The sequence below is a fragment of the Chiloscyllium punctatum genome, chromosome 17 (genome assembly GCF_047496795.1).
Source record: "Chiloscyllium punctatum isolate Juve2018m chromosome 17, sChiPun1.3, whole genome shotgun sequence".
NCBI classification, from domain to species: domain Eukaryota; kingdom Metazoa; phylum Chordata; class Chondrichthyes; order Orectolobiformes; family Hemiscylliidae; genus Chiloscyllium; species Chiloscyllium punctatum.
Genome location: NC_092755.1, coordinates 87,116,528 through 87,136,663, shown reverse-complemented (window position 1 = coordinate 87,136,663; position 20,136 = coordinate 87,116,528). Strand labels below are relative to the sequence as shown.

Here is a 20,136-nt window from a genome sequence, read left to right as displayed (position 1 = left end):
GGCATAAATTGATTTCCTAAATTGTTGCTCAATAGAAATCCAAAAAAGAAAACATCCAAAATGTATGCATTTTGTCATTTTAATAGATGGGTCATGACTTGTTCATTTCATCTACAGAAGAACAAAGTTAAATTTCAAACTAATTCCCGTCATTTCAAAAACATTTTAAATATGCTTCAAAGCTAATAGGAATTACTAATTTGCTCTTTTGTTAGTTGTCCACTTCACGTGTAGATGGCAATGCACATGATCTGGATTAAACAATGTTTTGGAGGAGACAAGTTGATCTGGTTCAGAAGCGCATGATAAGTTTTTGCACAAACCTTTAACTTTAGAGACAATCCTAAGCATACAGCCTTGCTTGTTTTATGTTGAACTTGGTCAGCTTAAACCAAGATCTAAACAGGATTACCTTGATGGCATTTGTTCCTTGTAAGATGAATGACCTATTATACAGGGTTGAATAAAGTTGTCGGGTCAGGATAGGGAAAAGATGAGAAAAGAGAGAAAGTGCTCAGATGTCCAGTAATACACTGCATGAAGTTTTATTTGAATCCCAAAATGCTTGGAAGTTTGTCAAATCCAGCATCATTCACAATTTTCTTTACAAACCCAATTGAGACAATTAAGCTTTATTCAGACTAAATTTAATGTTGACTGCTTAAAAAAATGATATTGGTACTTAGGCTTAAAGGGTAGTTGTTCCCGTTTTACAGATAGTACTGTAGATTAAACAGCGGTAAAATGTACACGAGTCAAAATAGGATACAATTTCAGAGCTAATAATCCACTTAAAAACATAGCCCAGAATCTGTATTTTGACCAACCTCAACCAACTCTTATTTCAGCAGTGCAAATATTCTTCCATATACTTTAATGCTCAAATTTCATTCTAAATTTATTTTCTTTCCTATATTAAAACATGGAAATAGGGATAAGAAAAAAAAACAGGATAATTAGCACATGACTTTCTTTGGACAACATTGCTCTAATTAGACATTACACCAGTAGTTTTGCCAGTAGTCAATTTACTAGTCAAAGATTTGTCAAGCAGACATCTTCAACTAATTCCAATTCCTAATTTAAAAGCGATTGACCATGTTTAAGTGTGACAGTGTCTTGAAATTAAACATCTCAGATCTTTACTCGTGTAATAAAGCGCTGATGTCAGTTACTTCTTTTTCGCTCTGCACTGAATGAGCAAAACGTGAACACTTTTCAGAGGCTGGATCAGCCAATGCAAATTTGCACAAAAGCAGCATGTTGGTGTGGCTCAACTTCTTCCATAAATTAGCCAAGCTGGATTCTAGATTTTTAAAAAATCCAACCATTTCTATGAATGCTATTATGAAGTAACCACTATATCTAAACTAGAGAAGCAGAATGCGCAGGATCGATTCCACAGGAGTGCAGGGAGTTTCTGAATCACATTAAATTAAATTAGTAAAATAAATCATAAGTGGAGAAAGAACAAATGTCGATCACAACACAAAGCTCTCAACAGTAGCCAGGAGACGAATGTAGGTGTATCGATCTGTTCATGCAATCACTTCATTAATCTTAAATTCCTATTGCTAATTTTGAATTCCTTTACGATTAAAACAGACCACCCAACCCATAAACAGCTCCAGACAAACTTGTTGCACTTAAAATGTGGCAGTCAATTCCCATTTTGAATTTCCTTGCGTTGCATTTAACTTAAAATTTGCACGAGTGTGAAACTCAAGGTGTGTAAAGAGTGATGTAATAAGGTGAGCATTTAGGACCATACAGCCTGACAGAATGTAATCAGCATGTATCCTCAACAAATCATTTCATTCAGAGGTAAAGAAGGAACACTAGAAAAAAACTTTAGAAAATTAATCCCGTTTGCAACATTTAATCATATGCAAATCCATGGGCTTCCTATTTTGTCAACATCAATGTATAATAACACAAGCTAAATTACATGGGAACAAGCTGCTTTTTTCTCTCCAGCAACAGAGCATCTTTCCCCTTCCAATGTTCTAAGCACATTGCAGGCTAGGTGTATTTGCAACCAGGTTTCCCACAAAACAGTGCAACATTAAGAGAAAGTAAACAAATTGCTTCAATATTCAATCTCCTTCTAGATGTTGCTGTTTTCACTAAGACATCAGTTTGAAAAATAACTTTATAAAAATGAGAAAAAAAAAGGGGAGGCTGAAGACAAAAAAAAAATGCAACCTACTTGTTGAGCTCAAGGGCAGAATACCATCTGTTAAAGGAACTCATGGAGTTGTGAGAGAAAAGTTGTTTATTAAAGCAGTGATTTTGTGTTTTTAAACTAGAAAGCAGAACTAGACTGTCTTATTTAAAGTTTTAATCCCATCTGAACAGTCATTACCTAAACCACTTCTGATTATATGAAAACTGTAGAAAGTTAGTAACAGCCACAAGTAAACACCAAAGGTGAGACTTGTATGTGTTCATCAGAGTCCTGCTGGATGGTGTGTTTCAAATGTACTGCCCAGAATCTGCAATCAGAAAGGCAGCATGACAAGTCTTAGTCCACTGGCCGCTTTTCTCCATATTTCTTTGTAAACTCTTCAGCATTCTTTAAGAATTTTTTACGGTCCTTAGAGTATTCTTCAGCTAGGTCAGCTCTTAGGGGATGCTCAGGCTGTGGGTCATTCACAAGTGCAATGAGTGACTGGATAACTGAAATCAAAACAAAATAAAAATCAAAGTTTAGAGTTTAAAAACTATTAAATATTGTGGATTTGAAAATTACAATAGTGTTTCAACTTGCAGGCATATCTTGAAACAACATCCAGGCTCTAAAATTCATGATTAGTGATTCAAGGCACCAGCTCACCATAACCATACTGGCAGGTTGAGATCATTAATAAATGTTGGTCTTGTTTGTGACAGTCACATTCCATGAATAAATAGAAAACTTTAAATGATTAAAATTTCTGCTTTTTTACACAATTCCAGATTCTCCCTGGGGGCTGCTACTTTACTGACATTTAAATGCTACCAATTCAGACTGATCTTACAAATATTTAGGAACCAACATTTGCAAAGAATGGCCTCAAAGTACGTGCTTAAAGCTACAATATACTGTAAACACATTTGCCAAATTAAATAAAGCACGTCTGGAGACAGAATCTGACCTCAATTTTGTACAACTTTTCAAGGACTTTAACCATCTCATGCTAGTTTATAAACCACCCATTATTTCAATACTTCCAATCTCTAAGCTCTTCCTGCCTAAAACCCTCAAAGTTCTGCAATTCCTTCAATCCTAGCCTTTGACACATTCCCATTTTTATTCAATCCAACTCTGGGTGGACATGACTTCAACAACCTCGGCTCAAGGGTCTGCAACTCCCTGCTCAAGCTACTCCAACTCTTTCTCTTGCTTTAGAAAGTTTCATAGGTTTTATCACTTGTGCTTCACAGTGTCCATTTTTTTTGGTAATGATCCAGGGAAGTGTCCTCAAATCAGTTATAATATTAAAAGGCCAGAGTTTCAGATGAGCCAATGATTATCAAGAGTAGTGAATGGCCAGAAAACTTTGTAATAGTCAAATCTGGTAGATAGAAAAGACTGTTTCATCAGAAGGGTTAGGCAAGAAATCAAATTAGACTGCGGCAGAGGTGGCAGTGGGAACCTTTGTAGATTTACAATGGCAAGTTCAACTCCAAATCAAATGGGCACACAAGTTCTTTTCTCTTCGGCTTGATAAGACCATTTCCAATTTGCTCCTTGGTATTTAACTTGACATCGCAACATTTAAGAGGCATCTGGATGGATATATGAAGGAAGGGTTTGGAGGGATATGTTGATAATAGGGTAATGATTTGGAACAGGTAAGCAATTTGAAAGTGAACATTTATGGACCATTGATCATAATGTTAGGTTTACAGAACAGAACAGCATTGAAAACAAAAAAAAACTTTTGTCACTGCATACTCTGAAACAATTCTATTTTGGTATTTCTCAAAGGGAATCAATTTGCTCTAAAAAATTATTTTACGCCAAGCTCTACGGAGACGTTTTCAGAAGATGTGACATTGGTGGTGGGTAAGTTTTTGGAGGTGATTCTGAAAGTTTGAATTTACATGCACTTGGAGAGGCAAGGATTGATTAGGGATGGTTAGCATGGTTTTGAGAGAGGAAATAACCAATGAAACAACTAAAAATCTGAGGGCAGAGTGTTAGGTGGTGTTTATTTGAACTTCTGTAAAGCCTTTGACAAGGTTTCACATGGTACACTAATTAGTAAAGTTAGATCACATGAGATTCAGGCTGAGCTTGCCAATTGGATACAAAATTGGCTTTATGGTAGGAGACAGAGGGTGGTGGTAGAGAGTCGTTTATCAGACTGGAGGCCTGTGATCACTGGTGTCCACTTATGTCATTTCTATAAATGATTTGGATGAGAATACAGGAGGTATGGTGAGTAAGTTTACAAATGACACCAAACTTAATTGTATAAATGGACACTGAAGGTTATTTAAGATTATGAAGAGATCTTGATCAACTGGGTCAATGAGATGAGGAGTGGCAGGTAGATTTAATTTGGATGAATGCATGGTATTGCATTTTGGTAATACACACATGGACAGGAATGGTAGGACCCTGGGTAGTGTTATTGAACAGAGAGCCCCATGGGTTCAGGTACAAACTCTTTGAAATTTACATCACAAGGTGGTGGTCAAGAGTGTGTTTAGCACATTTGCCTTCATTACCTTTGAATCTAGGAGTTGGGACATTATGGTGAGGTTGTAAATGACATTGGTGAAGCCTTGCCTGGAGTCTGTGCACAGTTCTGGTCATCCTGCCATAGGAAGGATATCATTAAACTGGAGAGGGTTCAGAAAAGATTTACCAGGAAGTGAGGGTTTGAGATATAAAAATAGACTGGGAAAGACTGGGACATTTTTCCACTGGAACGTAAGAGATTGAGGCTTAACTTTATTCAAGCTTATGAAATCATGAGGCCATAGATAAGGCATAACAAAGGCCTTTACACGCATATTTTTGAGGAGAAAGATTTACAGGTATGAGGTGTAACTTTTTATTTTACAGAATAATTCATGTGGAATGAACTGCCAGGTAAAGTGGTGGATGCAAGTTCAGTTACAGCTGTAATAAAAGTTGCACCCTACTAGCCTTCTTGAATACACGCTGGTACCTGCACTGTAACTTTTTAGGATCATGCACGCAAATACCTGAATCCCTCTTTACCTCAGAGTTCTGCAGTCCTTCTCTGTTTAAGTAATACAGCGGAACCATGATTATCCGAATATCAATTATCCGAAGAGGATCTCAAGGTCCCGATAGAAACATTACATCAAAGAGCTGTTTCCAACACTGATTGCGCCTTTTGTTTACAATGATTAAAAGTGAACTCTGCTTCCTGAAACGCTGCTGAGAACAGTCCTGGACACAGTTTGTAGCCCAGGCACTACTTCCAAATGACTGACCTCCCAACCCCACTTCCCCAGATAATATCTCCAACATTGTCCTGTATAGGGCAAAGGTGAAACCTATTAAAAAGGTGCAGTAAAACGTTGTGTGCATGGCTGCGTGTGCACGTTATTTGAAGAATCACACCTCCCCCGCACCCTCCCCTCAAGGGCAGCAGTTCTTATCTTTGGTGTCCAATCCGGCTGCCCCAAAGAGGTGATGGGGATAGGCGGAGCGAACAGAGGGTCATGGCTGGATCAGACTGGGGGCAGGGGCAGGGGCATGGACAGAGAGGTCAGACAGTAGGTGGGGTGGACAGGATTGATGGGCGGGGGGGGGGGGGGGGGGGGGGGGGGGGGGTGGAAACGGTGTTGAACAGGTTTGGGGGCAGACGGGTTCAGCGGTGTGGGACAGAGTTGGGGAGGGATGGGTGGGGGGGTTGGGGCAGTCAGTAGGGCATTGTTGGATGGTGTTGGGGGATGGCCGGGGCAGATGGGGGTGAATGGGGGTCAGGAACCTGCGCGGTGTGTTGCTGCCTCGTCTCCTGAATGCAAAGTGGACCTAATAGAAAACTCTGATCCCCAGATGAGTGGCACTGAATCAATTAACCGAATAATCAATTATCCCAACGAAATACTGCCCACCCATCTCATTCAGTTAAGAGGTTCCTCTGTATTTTAAAAGTTTTTCTGCTAAAGTGAACAATTTCACATTCTCACATCATACATCATTGCCAGACATTTACCCACTCATTCAATCCATCTGCAACGTCCTTGTAACTTTCTTCTAAGAATACTTCCCTTCCTTTCTTAGGGTCGCCTATGAATTTAACTACCTTTGCTCCCCTCATCCAAATTGTAAGCATAGACTCTTGCTGGACTTCACTTATCACATCCTGCCATTCATGCAAAGGCTGGTTTGTCCTATGTAGTGTTCTGTGCAGTCCTTGCAAGGAAACAGGAAGACAGCTAACGATCCGCATCCATGAACACCAACTAGCCACGAAACAACACAACCAGATATCCTTAGTCGCCACACACACAGATGACAAGCAACATGAATTCGACTGGGACAACACTACCATTATAGGGCAAGCCAAACAGAGAACAGCCAGGGAATTCCTAGAGGCATGGCACTCATCCACAGATTCTATAAACAAACACATCGACCTGGACCCAATATACCGGCCACTACAGCGGACAGCTGGAACTGACAACCGGAAGCGGCAGAGAAAGGCCACTATAAATGCTGGAGGAAACAGCACAGAAGCGCTTCACAGGAGGCTCCCAAGCACTGAGGATGTCACCTAGACAGGGGACGAAACGGTTGCAAGACAAATTCCCAGTTCGGCGAACGGGACTAGATTAAATGGAGATCTTTGATCCACGTGAATGAATTGAACCGAAGGGTGTGTGTTTCCACGCTTGTGACTCAGAGTCCGGTCAGATAAGGTTCAACAGGATGATTCCTGGTATTGGGGGGAAAGAGAACTATATTATGAGCAAAGACTCATAAGTTGGGAACCTATGCAGGAAGACAGAGAAGGAAACAAGGGCAAAAACAAAAGGTGTATCAAAAAGAAGAAAACTTGTGCAAACATTCAAACCGTAGTGTAAAATAATATGGAACAGGACAAAAAAGATTAAAGCAACAATTAAGACTCTGTGTCTTAATGCATAGAGCATTTGCAATGAAGTGAATAAATTAGTCACAGGAATAGATATAACTGAATACAGTCTCATGGGATTATGGTGGTATGGCTGCAGGGTGACCAGGGATCACTCAGAAGTATTCAGTTTTTTAGGAAGGATAGAAAAAGACTGGAGGAGGTTTGGTAGTACTGCTTGTTAAGAGGAGCTTAACACAATAGTGAGGTAGAATATTACCTCTGGTGAAACAGAATCGGAATTCATTGAGTTTAGAAGCACCAAAGGGCAGAAAACAATAAGGGGTATTGTATATGGACCACTAAACTGTAGTGGTAACGTTGGGGAAGGCATTAAACATGAAATTAGACCTGCAAGCAATAAAAGGTACAGCTGTAATTGTGGATTACTTTAATGTAGATTAGATATCCTGGAGTGTATATGAGTTGGTTTTTTGGGTAAATGCATTGAGGAACCAGTTAGAGGACAGACCATCTTAGACTGAGTATTGTGTAATGAGAAAGCAATAATTGGCAATCTTGCTGTGTGAAGGCCCTTGGGAAATAGTGATCATCATATGATAGAATTGCTAGTTGATACTGAGATGAAGGTCCTGAATATAGATTTTTAAGTGCGAGCAGCAGCAGAGAAGGAGCGGGAGCAGCGGAGGAAGTGACGTGGACCAGAGGGGCAACCAGGAAGGAAAGCAAGGTGACTAAACCAGAGACTCTAATACTGTAGTGTCTCCCACCTGCCCTCCTCCTCTAACCTAGTTAATAAGTAGGAAGAGTGGGAACAACGACCAGGGGACTGTCGGTAATATGTCTGGGCAGTGGCTGAATCCAAGACACTACACGTGTTGTGTCTCCCTCCCGCCTCCACCTCCCCCCTCCCCACAACCAAAAGTAGGACTCTGGTTTGTTAAGGTAAGGATTTTCTATATCTTTATCGGTGAATGGTTAAAAATTTACTTTTTATGGTTTATCTATTAATTGGTTTTTAGAAAAAGACTATAGCAGAGAGGTATCAGAAAGTATTTTAACTCAAACCTATACAAAGTAATAAAGTAATTAACTAAGCAGAGATGGCTGGGCAGGTGATGTGCTGTAGCTGTATGATGTGGGAGCTGGCTGATCCCATTGTGAACGGCAGTGACCACATCTGCAGCAAGTGTTGGTTGCTGGAAGAACTCCGGATCAGAGTTGATGATCTGGAATCTGAGCTTCAAACACTGCGGCACATCAGGGAGGGGGAAGAGTTACCTGGACACTTTGTTTCAGTAGGCAGTCAGACCTGGGAGATTAAGTAATTCACATTCAGTTAGTGATCAGGGACCTCAGAATGTGACTGTAAGTAAGGCAGGTAGGGGGAACCTGAGTTCAGGAGTGCAGGAGCCTCAACCCTTGACCTAGTCCAACAGGTATGAGATTCTTGCTCCCTATACGGATGATGAAAAGGGCTCTGGACAGGATGAGCCAGCTGACCACGGCACCATGGTGCAGAAGGCCATTCAAGAGGGGGGGGGGGGGGGAGCAAAAAGACAAGTAGTTGTTATAGGGGATTCTATAATTAGGGGGACAGATAGTATCCTTTGCAAGCCGGATCGGGAGTCTCGCATGGTGTGTTGCCTGCCCGGTGCCAGGGTGCGGGACATCTCCGACCGGCTTGAAAGGATATTGGAGCGGGAGGGGGAGGATCCAGTTGTTGTGGTCCACGTTGGGACTAACAACATAGGCAAAGCTAGGGTGGAGGACCTGTTTGGGGATTATCAAGCACTAGGAAGGATATTGAAGTTCAGGTCCTCAAGGGTCATAATCTCTGGATTACTGCCCGAGCCAATGGCATAGGGATAAGAAAATTAGGGAAGTAAACATGTGGCTAAGGGATTGGTGTGGGAAAGAGAGATTCCATTTCATGAGACATTGGCATCAGTTTTGGATCCGGGGTGGGGGATCTGTACCATTGGGACGGTCTCCACCTGAACTGATCTGGTACCAATGTTCTAGTGAAGAGGATAAATAGGGTGGTCAATAGGACTTTAAACTTCTGAGTTGGGGGGGATGGGGGGGAAGAAGGGAAAGTGAAAGCGACAGGGAGTATGGAGTTAAATGGGAAGATAAGCAGGAGGATAGCATATATGGAGGTGGATTTAACCTTGAGGCAGATTAGGAATGCAACAAAAAGGAAGGATAACTTATGACTTCCAATATCTCTCATGATAAGTTAGCATTAAGGTACTTTACCTTTAGCATTCGTAACAAAGTAGATGAACTAATGGCACAGATCATTGTGAATGATTATGATGTGGTAGGCATCACAGAGACATGGTTGCAGGGGGGTCAGGACTAGCAGTTAAACATCCAAGGATTTACAACTTATCGAAAAGACAGGGAGGTGGGCAGAAGGGGGCAGGGTGGCCTTGTTAGTTAAGAACAAAATTAAATCTATGGCACTGAATGACATAGGATCGGATGATGTGGAGTCTGTGTGGGTGGAATTGAGGAACCACAAAGGCAAAAAAACCATAGTGTGAGTTATGTACAGACCTCCTAACAGTGGTCAGGATCAGAGGCGCAACATGTACCAGGAAATAGAAAAGGCATGTCAGAAAGGCAAGGTCACGGTGATTGTGGGGGTCTTCAATATGCAGGTGGACTGGGTAAATAATGTTGCCAGTGGATCCAAAGAAAGGGAATTCTTGGAATGCTTACAAGATGGTTTTTTGGAACAGCTTGCCATGGAGCCCATAAGGGAGCAGGCTATTTTGGACCTAGTGCTATGTAATGAACCAGACTTTATAAAAAAATCTTAAAGTAAGGGAACACTTAGGAAGCAGCGATCATAATATGGTAGAGTTCAGTCTGCAGTTGGAAAGAGAGGAGGCAAAATCGGATGTAATGGTGTTACAATTAAACAAAGGTAATTATGAGGGCATGAGAAAGGAACGGACGAAAATCAACTGGAAGCAGAGCCTAGCAGGGAAGACAGTAGAGCAAAAATTGTGGGTATAACTGAGGACACAGTACAGAGGTTCATCCCTAAGAAAAGAAAGATTATCCGGGGAGGGATTAGACAGCCATGGCTGACAAAGGAAGTCAGGAAATCTATCAAAGAAAAAGAGAGATCCTATAAAGTGGCCAAGAGCACTGGGAAATCAGAAGATTGGGAAGGCTACAAAAACAGAGGATAACAAAGAGAGAAATAAGGAAGGAGAGGATCAAATATGAAGGTAGGCTAGCCAGTAATATTAGAAATGATAGTAAAAGTTTATTTCAATATACAAGAAACAAAGGACAGGCAAAAGTAGACATTGGGCCACTTCAAACTGATGCTGGAAGGCTAGTGATGGGAGATAAGGAAATATCTGGAGAACTTAATAAGTACTTTGCGTCAGTTTTCACAGTGGAAGACATGAGTAATATCCCAACAATTAAAAAGGGAGTCAGGGGGCTGAGTTGAGTATGGTTGCCATTACAAAAGAGAGTGCTAGAAAAGCTAAAAGGTCTTAAAATTGATAAATATCCTGGCCCCAATGGGCTACATCCTAGAGTTCTGAGGGAGGTGGCTGAGGAAATAGCGGAGGCGTTGGTCGAGATCTTTCAAAAGTCACTGGAGTCAAGGAAAGTCCCGGATGATTGGAAGACCGCTGTTGTAACCCCATTGTTCAAGAAAGGATCAAGACAAAAGATGGAAAATTATAGGCCAATTAGCCTAACCTTGGTTGTTGGTAAAATTCTAGAATCCATCGTTAAGGATGAGGTTTCTAAATTCTTGGAAGAGCAGGGTCGGATTAGAACAAGTCAACATGGATTTAGTAAGGGGAGGTCGTGCCTGACAAACCTGTTGGAGTTCTTTGAAGAGGTGACAAGTAGGTTAGACCAGGGAAAATCAGTGGATGTGGTCTATCTAGACTTCCACAAGGCCTTTGATAAGGTGCCACACAGGAGGCTGCTGAGTAAGGTGAGGGCCCATGGTGTTCAAGGTGAGCTACTGACATGGATTGAGGATTGTCTGACAGAAGGCAGAGAGTTGGGATAAGAGGTTCTTTTTCGGAATAGCAGCTGGTGACAAGCGGTGTCCCACAGGGTTCAGTGTTGGGGCCGCAGCTGTTCACATTATATATTAATGATCTGGATGAAGGGACTGGTGGCATTCTAGCGAAGTTTGCCGATGTTACGAAGATAGGTGGACAGGCAGGTAGTACTGAGGAAGCGGGGAGGCTGCAGAAGGATCTAGACGGTTTGGGAGAGTGGTCCAGGAAATGGCTGATGAAGTTCAATTGAGCAAATGCGAGGTCTTGCACTTTGGCAAAAAGAATACAAGCATGGACTACTTTCTAAACGGTGAGAAAATTCATAAAGCCAAAGTACAGAGGGATCTGGGAGTGCTAGTCAAGGATTCTCTAAAGGTAAGCATGCAGGTTGAATTTGTGATTAAGAAAGCGAATGCAATGTGGTCATTTATCTCAACAGGCTTGGAATATAAAAGCACCGTTGTGCTACTGAGACTTTATAAAACTCTGGTTAGGCCCCATTTGGAGTACTGTGTCCAGTTTTGGGCCCCACACCTCCGGAGGGACATACTGGCACCGAAGCTTGTCCAGCGGAGATTCACACGGATCATCCCTGGAATGGTAGGTCTAACATATGAGGAATGGCTGAGGATCCTGGGATTGTATTCATTGGAGTTTAGAAGGTTAAGGGGATATCTCATAGAAATTTACAAGATATTACATGGCTTGTAAAGGGTGGACACTAAGAAATGGTTTCCGTTAGGCGGGGAGACTAGGACCAGTCGGCACAGCCTTAAAATTAGAGGGGGTCAATTCAGAACAGAAATGCGGAGACACTTCTTCAGCCAGAGAGTGGTGGGCCTGTGGAATTCATTGCCGCGGAGTGAAGTGGAGGCTAGGATGCTAAATGTCTTCAAGGCAGAGACTGATAAATTCTTGATGTCACAAGGAATTAAGGGCTACGGGGAGAATGCGGGTAAGTGGAGGTGAAATGCCCATCAGCCATGATTGAATGGCAGAGTGGACTCAATGAGCCGAATGGCCTTACTTCCACTCTTGTGTCTTATGGTCTTATGGACTAGAACACTCACCTTGGTCAGCTTTGGTTGCTGGTTTCCAGTTTTCAGCACTAATGACTGGGAGACAAACTTGTCCTTTCTCATCAATGTTGGGGTGATAGATCTTTGTCTTGAAAGTAATTTTAGGTGGTTTGAAAGGATATTCTGATGGAAAGCTTATTTCAATCCTGAAAGCTCCTTTGTCATATGGAGGGTTATCCTAAAACAGGGGGAAAGTATTTTAGTATGTTTAGCACAACCAAGAAATAACACTTTAGACATCATAATCTCAATAAACACCTAGCTTTTATAAACAGATCTAAATTACATGATCTAACATAGGTGTTACTGCATGAAGAAACATTGCACAGTGTATGTAAAATGTCGCTAGCCCTTATTGTCAGCATATTCCCAGGTAGAACAATTTCTAACACAAAAGGTTAAAATGTGAACACTAGAAACTGACAGTTGCCCCAAATCATTTATATCACTGCACTATGACAAAAAAAAACTTTTCCAAGGATTGGATAATTTTGGAAGAGAAATTCTTTCCCACCTTCTTTGTTGTGGACTCCATGCCATGTAGAGGATGAGGAAATTCTTGAAGTGAAAGAAAACTTAAGGGATTAACTTAAAACTAATTTGTCACCCATTTTTAAAAAAAATACAGCTGTGTGTTGATGCATGCTAGAAGTATACCAATATTCCAATCTGGACATGTTCCAGATAATTACTTCCTATAACAAAAATAGAGATTGCTGGAAAAGCTCAGCAGGTCAAGCAGCAGCTGAGGAGAGAAATCAGAGTTAATGGAGTTCTGAGAAAGGATCACTTGACCCAAAACATCAACTCCGATTTCTCTCCACAGTTGCTGCCGGATCTGCTGGGCTTTTCCTGCAATTTCTAGCTCTGTTTCTGATTTACAGCATCTGCAGTGGTTTTTATTTATCTCTTATACCCAGTGAACTGAAGCAACTCCACAATCGATGAATTAAACATTACATACACAAAGTAATGTGGTTGTAGCACAGGAAAGGATGAACCCAATAAGCCAGACAAATTCAAATTCAATCACTCCAAATTATGGAGACAGAATGTTTTACCAATAAAGAGAAGATAAAAGCTTTGCAAGCTGGTGAGGCATACAGCCCCAGCCAGCCTGCTCCTTTATTCAATAAGATCTTCCACTTCAACCCTACTTTCCCAGTCTCGATATATTCAGAGTCCTTACAAGTGTGTCCAAAAATTTTAAATCAACCTGAATCACATAATCCTCTAGATCAAAGAATGACAAAGTGGCAAAATTTCTCAAATACTAACTGGCCAACCCCATATTTTGAAACAATGACTTTTACGTCCAGATGAACAGGCTCTCCGCATCTACCTTCAAGAAAATCTCACGTAAAACAAGAGACTGGTTTGGATTATAAACTTCACACAAATGGATCAATTCCAAAATAATAACATTGTAAACTTGTGCAAAGAGGTTTTGTACAAATCAGTTAAGTTGCATATATGTCAACTTTGTTTCAAAGTTTTTACTGAAACATTACCAAGAAAATTTCTCTGCACAAAATGCTGCATCACAGATTTCAAAGATACACTCAGCTAAGTGCTTCAGAGTGCTGCAGTCCAACTTATAAAATGGCACACACTGCTGCTACAGTGGTGATGGAGGTAAGGAACACTTAAAGGCATAAACAGGATGCTGATCAAACAGACCTCATTCTGCTGGATGGTGCCAAGCTTCCTGGAGATGCAACAGTTGTAGACTCGCCAACTTTAAGGGCATTTAAATGGCCACTGGATAGGCATATCAACAAGAATGGAATAGTGTAGGATAGATGGACTTCAGATTGGTTTCACAAGTCGGCGCAACATCAAGGGCCGAAGAGCATTACAGCACAGTACAGGCCCTATGTTCTATATATACCCACCAGGCAAGAGGAAAATATTTCACTCTTAAATGTGTTTTGCAAATGATCAAAATGGTCAAACATTGCTTCCTAATGGCATTATTGGTGTATCTATGCCAAATAAACTGCAGTTGCTCAAAGGATACGTGCAACACCACTTTCTCAAGGGCAACGAAAAGGTGATAATGTTTTGGCAGTCAGATGGTGAAATGCATGCTGCAGAATTCCCAGTCCAGTTGGGTAGGTCCAGGAGGTTGATAGTTGGGGAATTCAATAACAGCAATGCTGTTGAACATCAGGGGAAGATGCCAGTTGGCACATTTCTTGCCATTATCTGAATGTTGCCCAGACCTTAATGCTGGTGTACACTGACTGCTCGTTATCTGAGGCGTTTGCAAATAGTACTGACCACCACAAACACAATGAACATGCCCACTTCTGACCTATGTATAAGGATAGGTAATTAGGTATAAGATCAGAGGGCCTAGGACATATCACTAGACTTTAAACATGGGGAAAGTGAGGACTGCAGATACTGGAGATCAATCGAGAGTGTTGTGTTGGAAAAGTATAGCAGGTCTGACAGCATCCGAGGAGCAGGAGATTTAACATTTTGCGCGCAAGACCTTCATCAGGAATGGTGCATTTCTTGCTATGCTTTAAACATGGGAATACATGTAGAAAAGGGCCAGATTATCTACCTCCATGCAATAATTTTTATAATAATTCTCATTTAAAAGACAGGAATATAGACCCAGCACACAGTGAGTTGCCATGGAAAATATCCCTCAGACGGCACTGTTAATATTTGTGCCTGCAGTGTTGAAACCACACCCAATAAAACTGCTTAAAGATCGGTCTGCACTCTTCTCAAGCACCATGACTCACAGCAGCACAACACTAATAAACAGAAGGAAGCAATGCCAGGCGAAAGGTGATGAGAAGTAATTGCTTCCAAGAGGTTGAGCATCATGAATAGATAAGAATATTGAACTGTGGGAAATATGAGCACAATTTACGTCCGATACAATGGTATAAGATTGCATAAGCTTCACATCAGAACTGAAAAGTGGTGTCTTGTTTCACACATCATTGACCAACCTAGATAGACTAGGAGTGGAGGACAAAAACATTGTGCATCTGTAACTTTAGTAACCACAAATAGTACCACTGCTCCCAGTTTCCTGCAGTCCTTTTGGTTAATGGAATAATAGCTAAATCCAGATAGTCTGGCACCTGTTAATCACATCACATGCTTCTTTCAATTAGCCTCTTTTGCAGTCAAGAGTGACTTCCCAAGGGTAGTAACACCTGGTATAGTCAGGTACTGTTAGCATTATGGGAGGTACTAGGTAGATCCCCACTTTGATGTTCCTGCTCAACAAAATTCTTACAGTTTCTGTGTGATCAATTTTTCTATGATGCAGGTAATTATTCTACTTTGATAAATCCCAGTTTGGCCTGGCCCAGAAAGCTATACAAAAAATAGATGAATCAAAAAGCAAAATACGACAGATGCTGGAAATAAAAACAAAAAGCTGGAAATACCCAGGACAGACAGTTTCTACAAAGAGAAGAAAAATAGTTAACATTTCATGTTGTGACCTTGCATTATGCATGGTGTCTTACACAACAATAATATACCATCCAGGATAAAAGAAGACACTTTGTATGCACGCACTCAGTCCCAGGGCAGATCATATAATCTAGGAGGGCACTGCTGTGCTGGACATTTGGAGTTCAACATCAGACCATTGTACATTTAGAGAACATTAAACCAAGGCACTTCTCTCTGGGCAGAGGTTAAAAAATACGATTTCAAAAAAACAGCAAGGAGTGAACCCTGGCAGCCAATACTTGTTGCTTGGTAAATACCACTGAGAAAAATGTCTGGAAAGGATCTCATTACTGATTGAGAGTTTGGTACATGCAAGTTGGCTGTGTTTGGCAAAATTCAAAAAGACTATTCAAAAGTACTTAATTGGCTGTGGACACAACAGGTTCTATACAAATGCAAGTTGTGTTATTGTCCAAAAATAGGCTGTCTCTACACAAGTAAATGGGGATTTAAATTTCTTTGGTTGGTGTCCCTGCTTTTTATTGATAGCTTGCCTGCAACAAACAAATTGAATATTTAGAAAATAGACAAGCCTGCTAAAGATCATATTTACATCTACTCTGCACAATTATGGAGGTCCCTGACAGTGGAGTTGACTCATAGGATATACAGCTAGAATATTTTGTGACTTCATTTTTGCAAAGAATTGCCAGAATTGTAAGCCATGCAATTTCCCGTAACAATACGAGATGAATTCTGCCAGCCGTCAGTGATCCAGCCTGTAAAATATCTGCAGAATGAAACCAGGCAGACCTTCAGTCTATCACAGCCACATCTGCTTTACAGCTATCAAGTGAGTATTATCTCCAACTGGCATCCAAAGTAAATGCAAACAATCCAAAGCTATTTTTAAGGTCAAAATTTTAGGGTAAAATTAATGGAGCTAATACCTAGACAAATATTCAAGTATATCCTTCATTAATTAATGTAAATTGACAGAACAAACCTAGTATTGAGAGAGACCGCAAACTCAGAAATGAACAGGAAAATACAATGTGTACAATTTTATTTAAATTTAGCCCACCAGATACAGGTGAAAAGGAATTTCACCCACCAGATAGATCTGATGACTCACCTTCATCCCTTATAACCGCAACTGCACTGTGGCCAGAGGTGGATCTTTTTCTTCTAACTGTTACTAATCTCATCTATCAATCTGCCATCTCAAAGCAGTTAGGAAACCCAAGCTGTATTTTCACACCTCCATATCTGCCTGATCCCACCATGACCAAGGACCAGTCAAGGCCAACTTTACAGTCCTTGTGGATTCCTTTACCCAGGTTCAATTTAACACCAAGGGAAAAAGAGAAGAAAATAGCATAAATTAGGAGATGAAGGAGATAGAGAGAGATGGCAGAGTGAAAAAGACAAGGCGAGAAATGGGGTACGAGAGAGATGGTTAATTTGCTCTGCTGACCTGCAGGACATTGGATGTCATAAGGCTAGGGTGTCTCTGTCTTACAGGTAGAATGTAAGGAATTTACATTCCCATCCCTTGCCATTCAGAGCCATTTGCATGGCCATTTCCTAGTTATTCAGAATAAAAGAATTACATTATCATCCCCTGTTCAGTAATCAATAAGAACACTGCAGTTGGAATGCTGACTAGTCCCTGCAGTTAAAGAACAATTCACAACAAATTTGGCCATTAAGGGATGATCTACACACTACATTGTTTCTGGAGCTGATCAGGTCACAGCATTCTGTCGAGTGACATGTGACTGCGAGGGAGTAACTGGGGGTTGTCTTGCGAGTGTTACTGACTGATGTAAAGATTTTGTATAAAGGAAGAACTGTCCCTTTATTCAGAGACCTTCTTTTGACACACTTCACAAGCACTGCGAGAAGGGTTAGGAGAGCCTCCAAACTTCTACTGGGCTTAATAAAATTTTGGTTGTTCACAGAAGTTGGCATGTTGCAGTTGCATCAAGTATGTAAGAATCTCAAAAGAAAAAACAAGAACCCAGCACATGAAGGGAAGAGCAAAGAAATCACATGAACAGCTCCATGGAGTTAATAACAGGAGATACTTCATGAATGTATACGTTATGTATATAAATACTGTAGTTTCCAAACATTTGCTCCAAAGCACCAGTTTTACCTTTCAAATGAGTAAGCAACAAAACTTATAATCAGTCATAATTAAAAACTTGGCCTATATAGTCACTACTTTTCTACCTCCTAATTACTTCCTCCTGTCACACCAATTTCTTCACTCCTGTTCATCCAGAGTATGCTGTACCAATCTAGTCTACTTTTTGATGGTGAACACGAACATGTTTAATTGTACTCTACAGCAAACTAGGGAGGTGTGTGTAGCAGTGATAATCAGAGAAGCAGACTGGGCGGAGTGTGTAAAAGGTCCGCATCACTGTGAAGCAGAGTGGGAGAGTGGACCTGTGTGGGACTTGGAACATAACAAGGAAATGGTCTTTCTAGCAAAGTGGATTAAAGATCAGCTTGAGGGCAGGAAACAGAGGATTGTAGGTGAAGGTTGTTTTGTAACTGGAAGTCTACATCAAGTGCCTTACAAGAGGGTTATGTGCTGGGTCCTTTGTTGTTTGGAATGTACCTGAATGATCTAGATATGAATTTGGGGGTTTGATCAGTAAGTGGCATGGTAAATAGTGTAGCCTTTGACTACAGGACAATATAGATGGGTTGGTCAAAATCGGCAGAAAGCTGGCAAATGGAGTTCTATCCTGAAAAGTGAGAAATGGTGCATTTTGGAAAGACTAACAAGGCAAGGGAGTACACAATGAATGATAGGATCATGGGAAGTACAGAGAATCAAAAAGGATCTTGGGGAGCATGTCCATAGATCCTCGAAGGCAACACAACAGATGAATAAAGTGGTTACAAAGGTATAGGAGATACTTGATTTTGTTTTTTTTAATTGTGGCACTGAACACAAGAATAGGAATGTTACAATGGAACTGTGTAAGATGTCACTTAGGCCACAGTTTGTACTGTTCTATCTCCCATATAGGAAAGACAGCTCAGGCATCAGACCTGGTGAACATGAAGCACTAGGTAGAATTCAGAAGGTTGGGATTTGGGGGTGAGCAGTGGGGGATGGGATAACACTTTGGGGGGCATGGATAAGAAACCTCTCTCTTTAGTTACTGGAGGAGTTAAAAACCAGAAGCACAGATTTAAAAGTAAAGGAAAGGAGGTTCAGAGGGAATTTAAGGAAGAGGTTTTCACCGACACGATGGTGGGTATCTGGAATTCCCTGTCTGAAAGGGTATTTGACGCAGGGATCAGAAGTATTTAGCCAATCTCTTGCAGCACCATAGCATAAGAGGCAACAAGATCTGAAAAATGAGTACAGTGGATGTGTGCTGAATGAGCTTTACAGACTTGAGGGGCTGAAAGACATCTTCCTGCACTGTAAAACTGACTGTTCAGGACCTAGGATTTCTTTGCTGTTATGTCCAGAAACCGCTCACTCCCTGCTTTTTTGTAGTATTCTAGAATTTTTTTAATTTTCACTTCATTTATACATCACTAAATCTAAAAAAAATGCTAGTTGAAGTCCTAGAATTAGCAACATGTCAGATAACAAACCTTGGCTCAGTCAGCAGAAGTTAAATGGTACTGATGATTCACTCAGTGGTATTATTACTGTTAAATCTTGAGGTCCACGTAACATTTTGGGGACTCTGGTTTGAATGCCACCACAGCAGATGGTGGAATTTAAATTCAATACAAATCTGAAATTAAAGAGTCTAATAATGATCATGAAACCATTGTCAATTGTTGGAAAAACTCATCAGGTTCACTAATGTCCTTTAGGGACTCTGCCACCCTTCCCTGGTCTGGCCTACATGCAAATCCTGACCCACAGCAATGTGGCTGACTCTTGACTGCCTTCAAGAATGAGCAAAAAATGCTGGTCTAGCCAGCAAATGTCCTTATCCCACGAATAAAAACTGCGCTGCTTGGTAATTCAAGATTTTAAAAATTACAGTGAAATGACACCAGGAGAGAGTCATTAGAAATAATAAAACATGCATTTGTTCAACTTTGCATTAAGACTGTCAGATAAAATACCCAAAAGAAAACTGAATACAACCAAAGTATGTGATGTTTTACTCCCCAAAATCCCATTATCCACAACCAATGATTGGAGAGATATGGTACTTCTCAGGTGGGTGTAGCAATATCATAGCCATGACTATGTGCTCCCAAACTATAGCAGCTTTGGAGGACCTACACTGTAAATGCACTGCAGAGTGTTGTGCTAGCAGTAGGAGTGTTACTGCAGCAGCAGTAACAAAAACAGGTATAGAGGTTGGCAGATGTGCTGGGGCTAGGAGCACTGCAAAACCGTATAGATTTGGGAGAGTGCGCTTAGGAAAGGGTAGCATAATCTAGACCACAACTTCCAGATTCAGTGGTATTTTATAGTTTTTGTTAGAAACGTGCTCTGTTAATGCGTTA

The 20,136-nt window shown here is 40.9% G+C and overlaps 1 protein-coding gene across 1 annotated transcript in view; it reads right to left on the bottom strand.

The window, feature by feature from the left end:
- Positions 1–65: 65 nt before the first annotated feature.
- The window catches only part of LOC140488087 (ubiquitin-conjugating enzyme E2 L3), a 64,160-nt gene continuing 44,089 nt past the window's right edge, over positions 66–20,136 (bottom strand). The window contains exons 3-4 of the mRNA XM_072587820.1: positions 12,190–12,376; positions 66–2,679 (exon numbers count right to left, since the gene is read on the bottom strand). Coding sequence (XP_072443921.1) covers positions 2,525–2,679; positions 12,190–12,376 — 342 coding nt within the window. The 3' untranslated portion in view covers positions 66–2,524. The remainder of the gene's footprint in view (positions 2,680–12,189; positions 12,377–20,136) is intronic.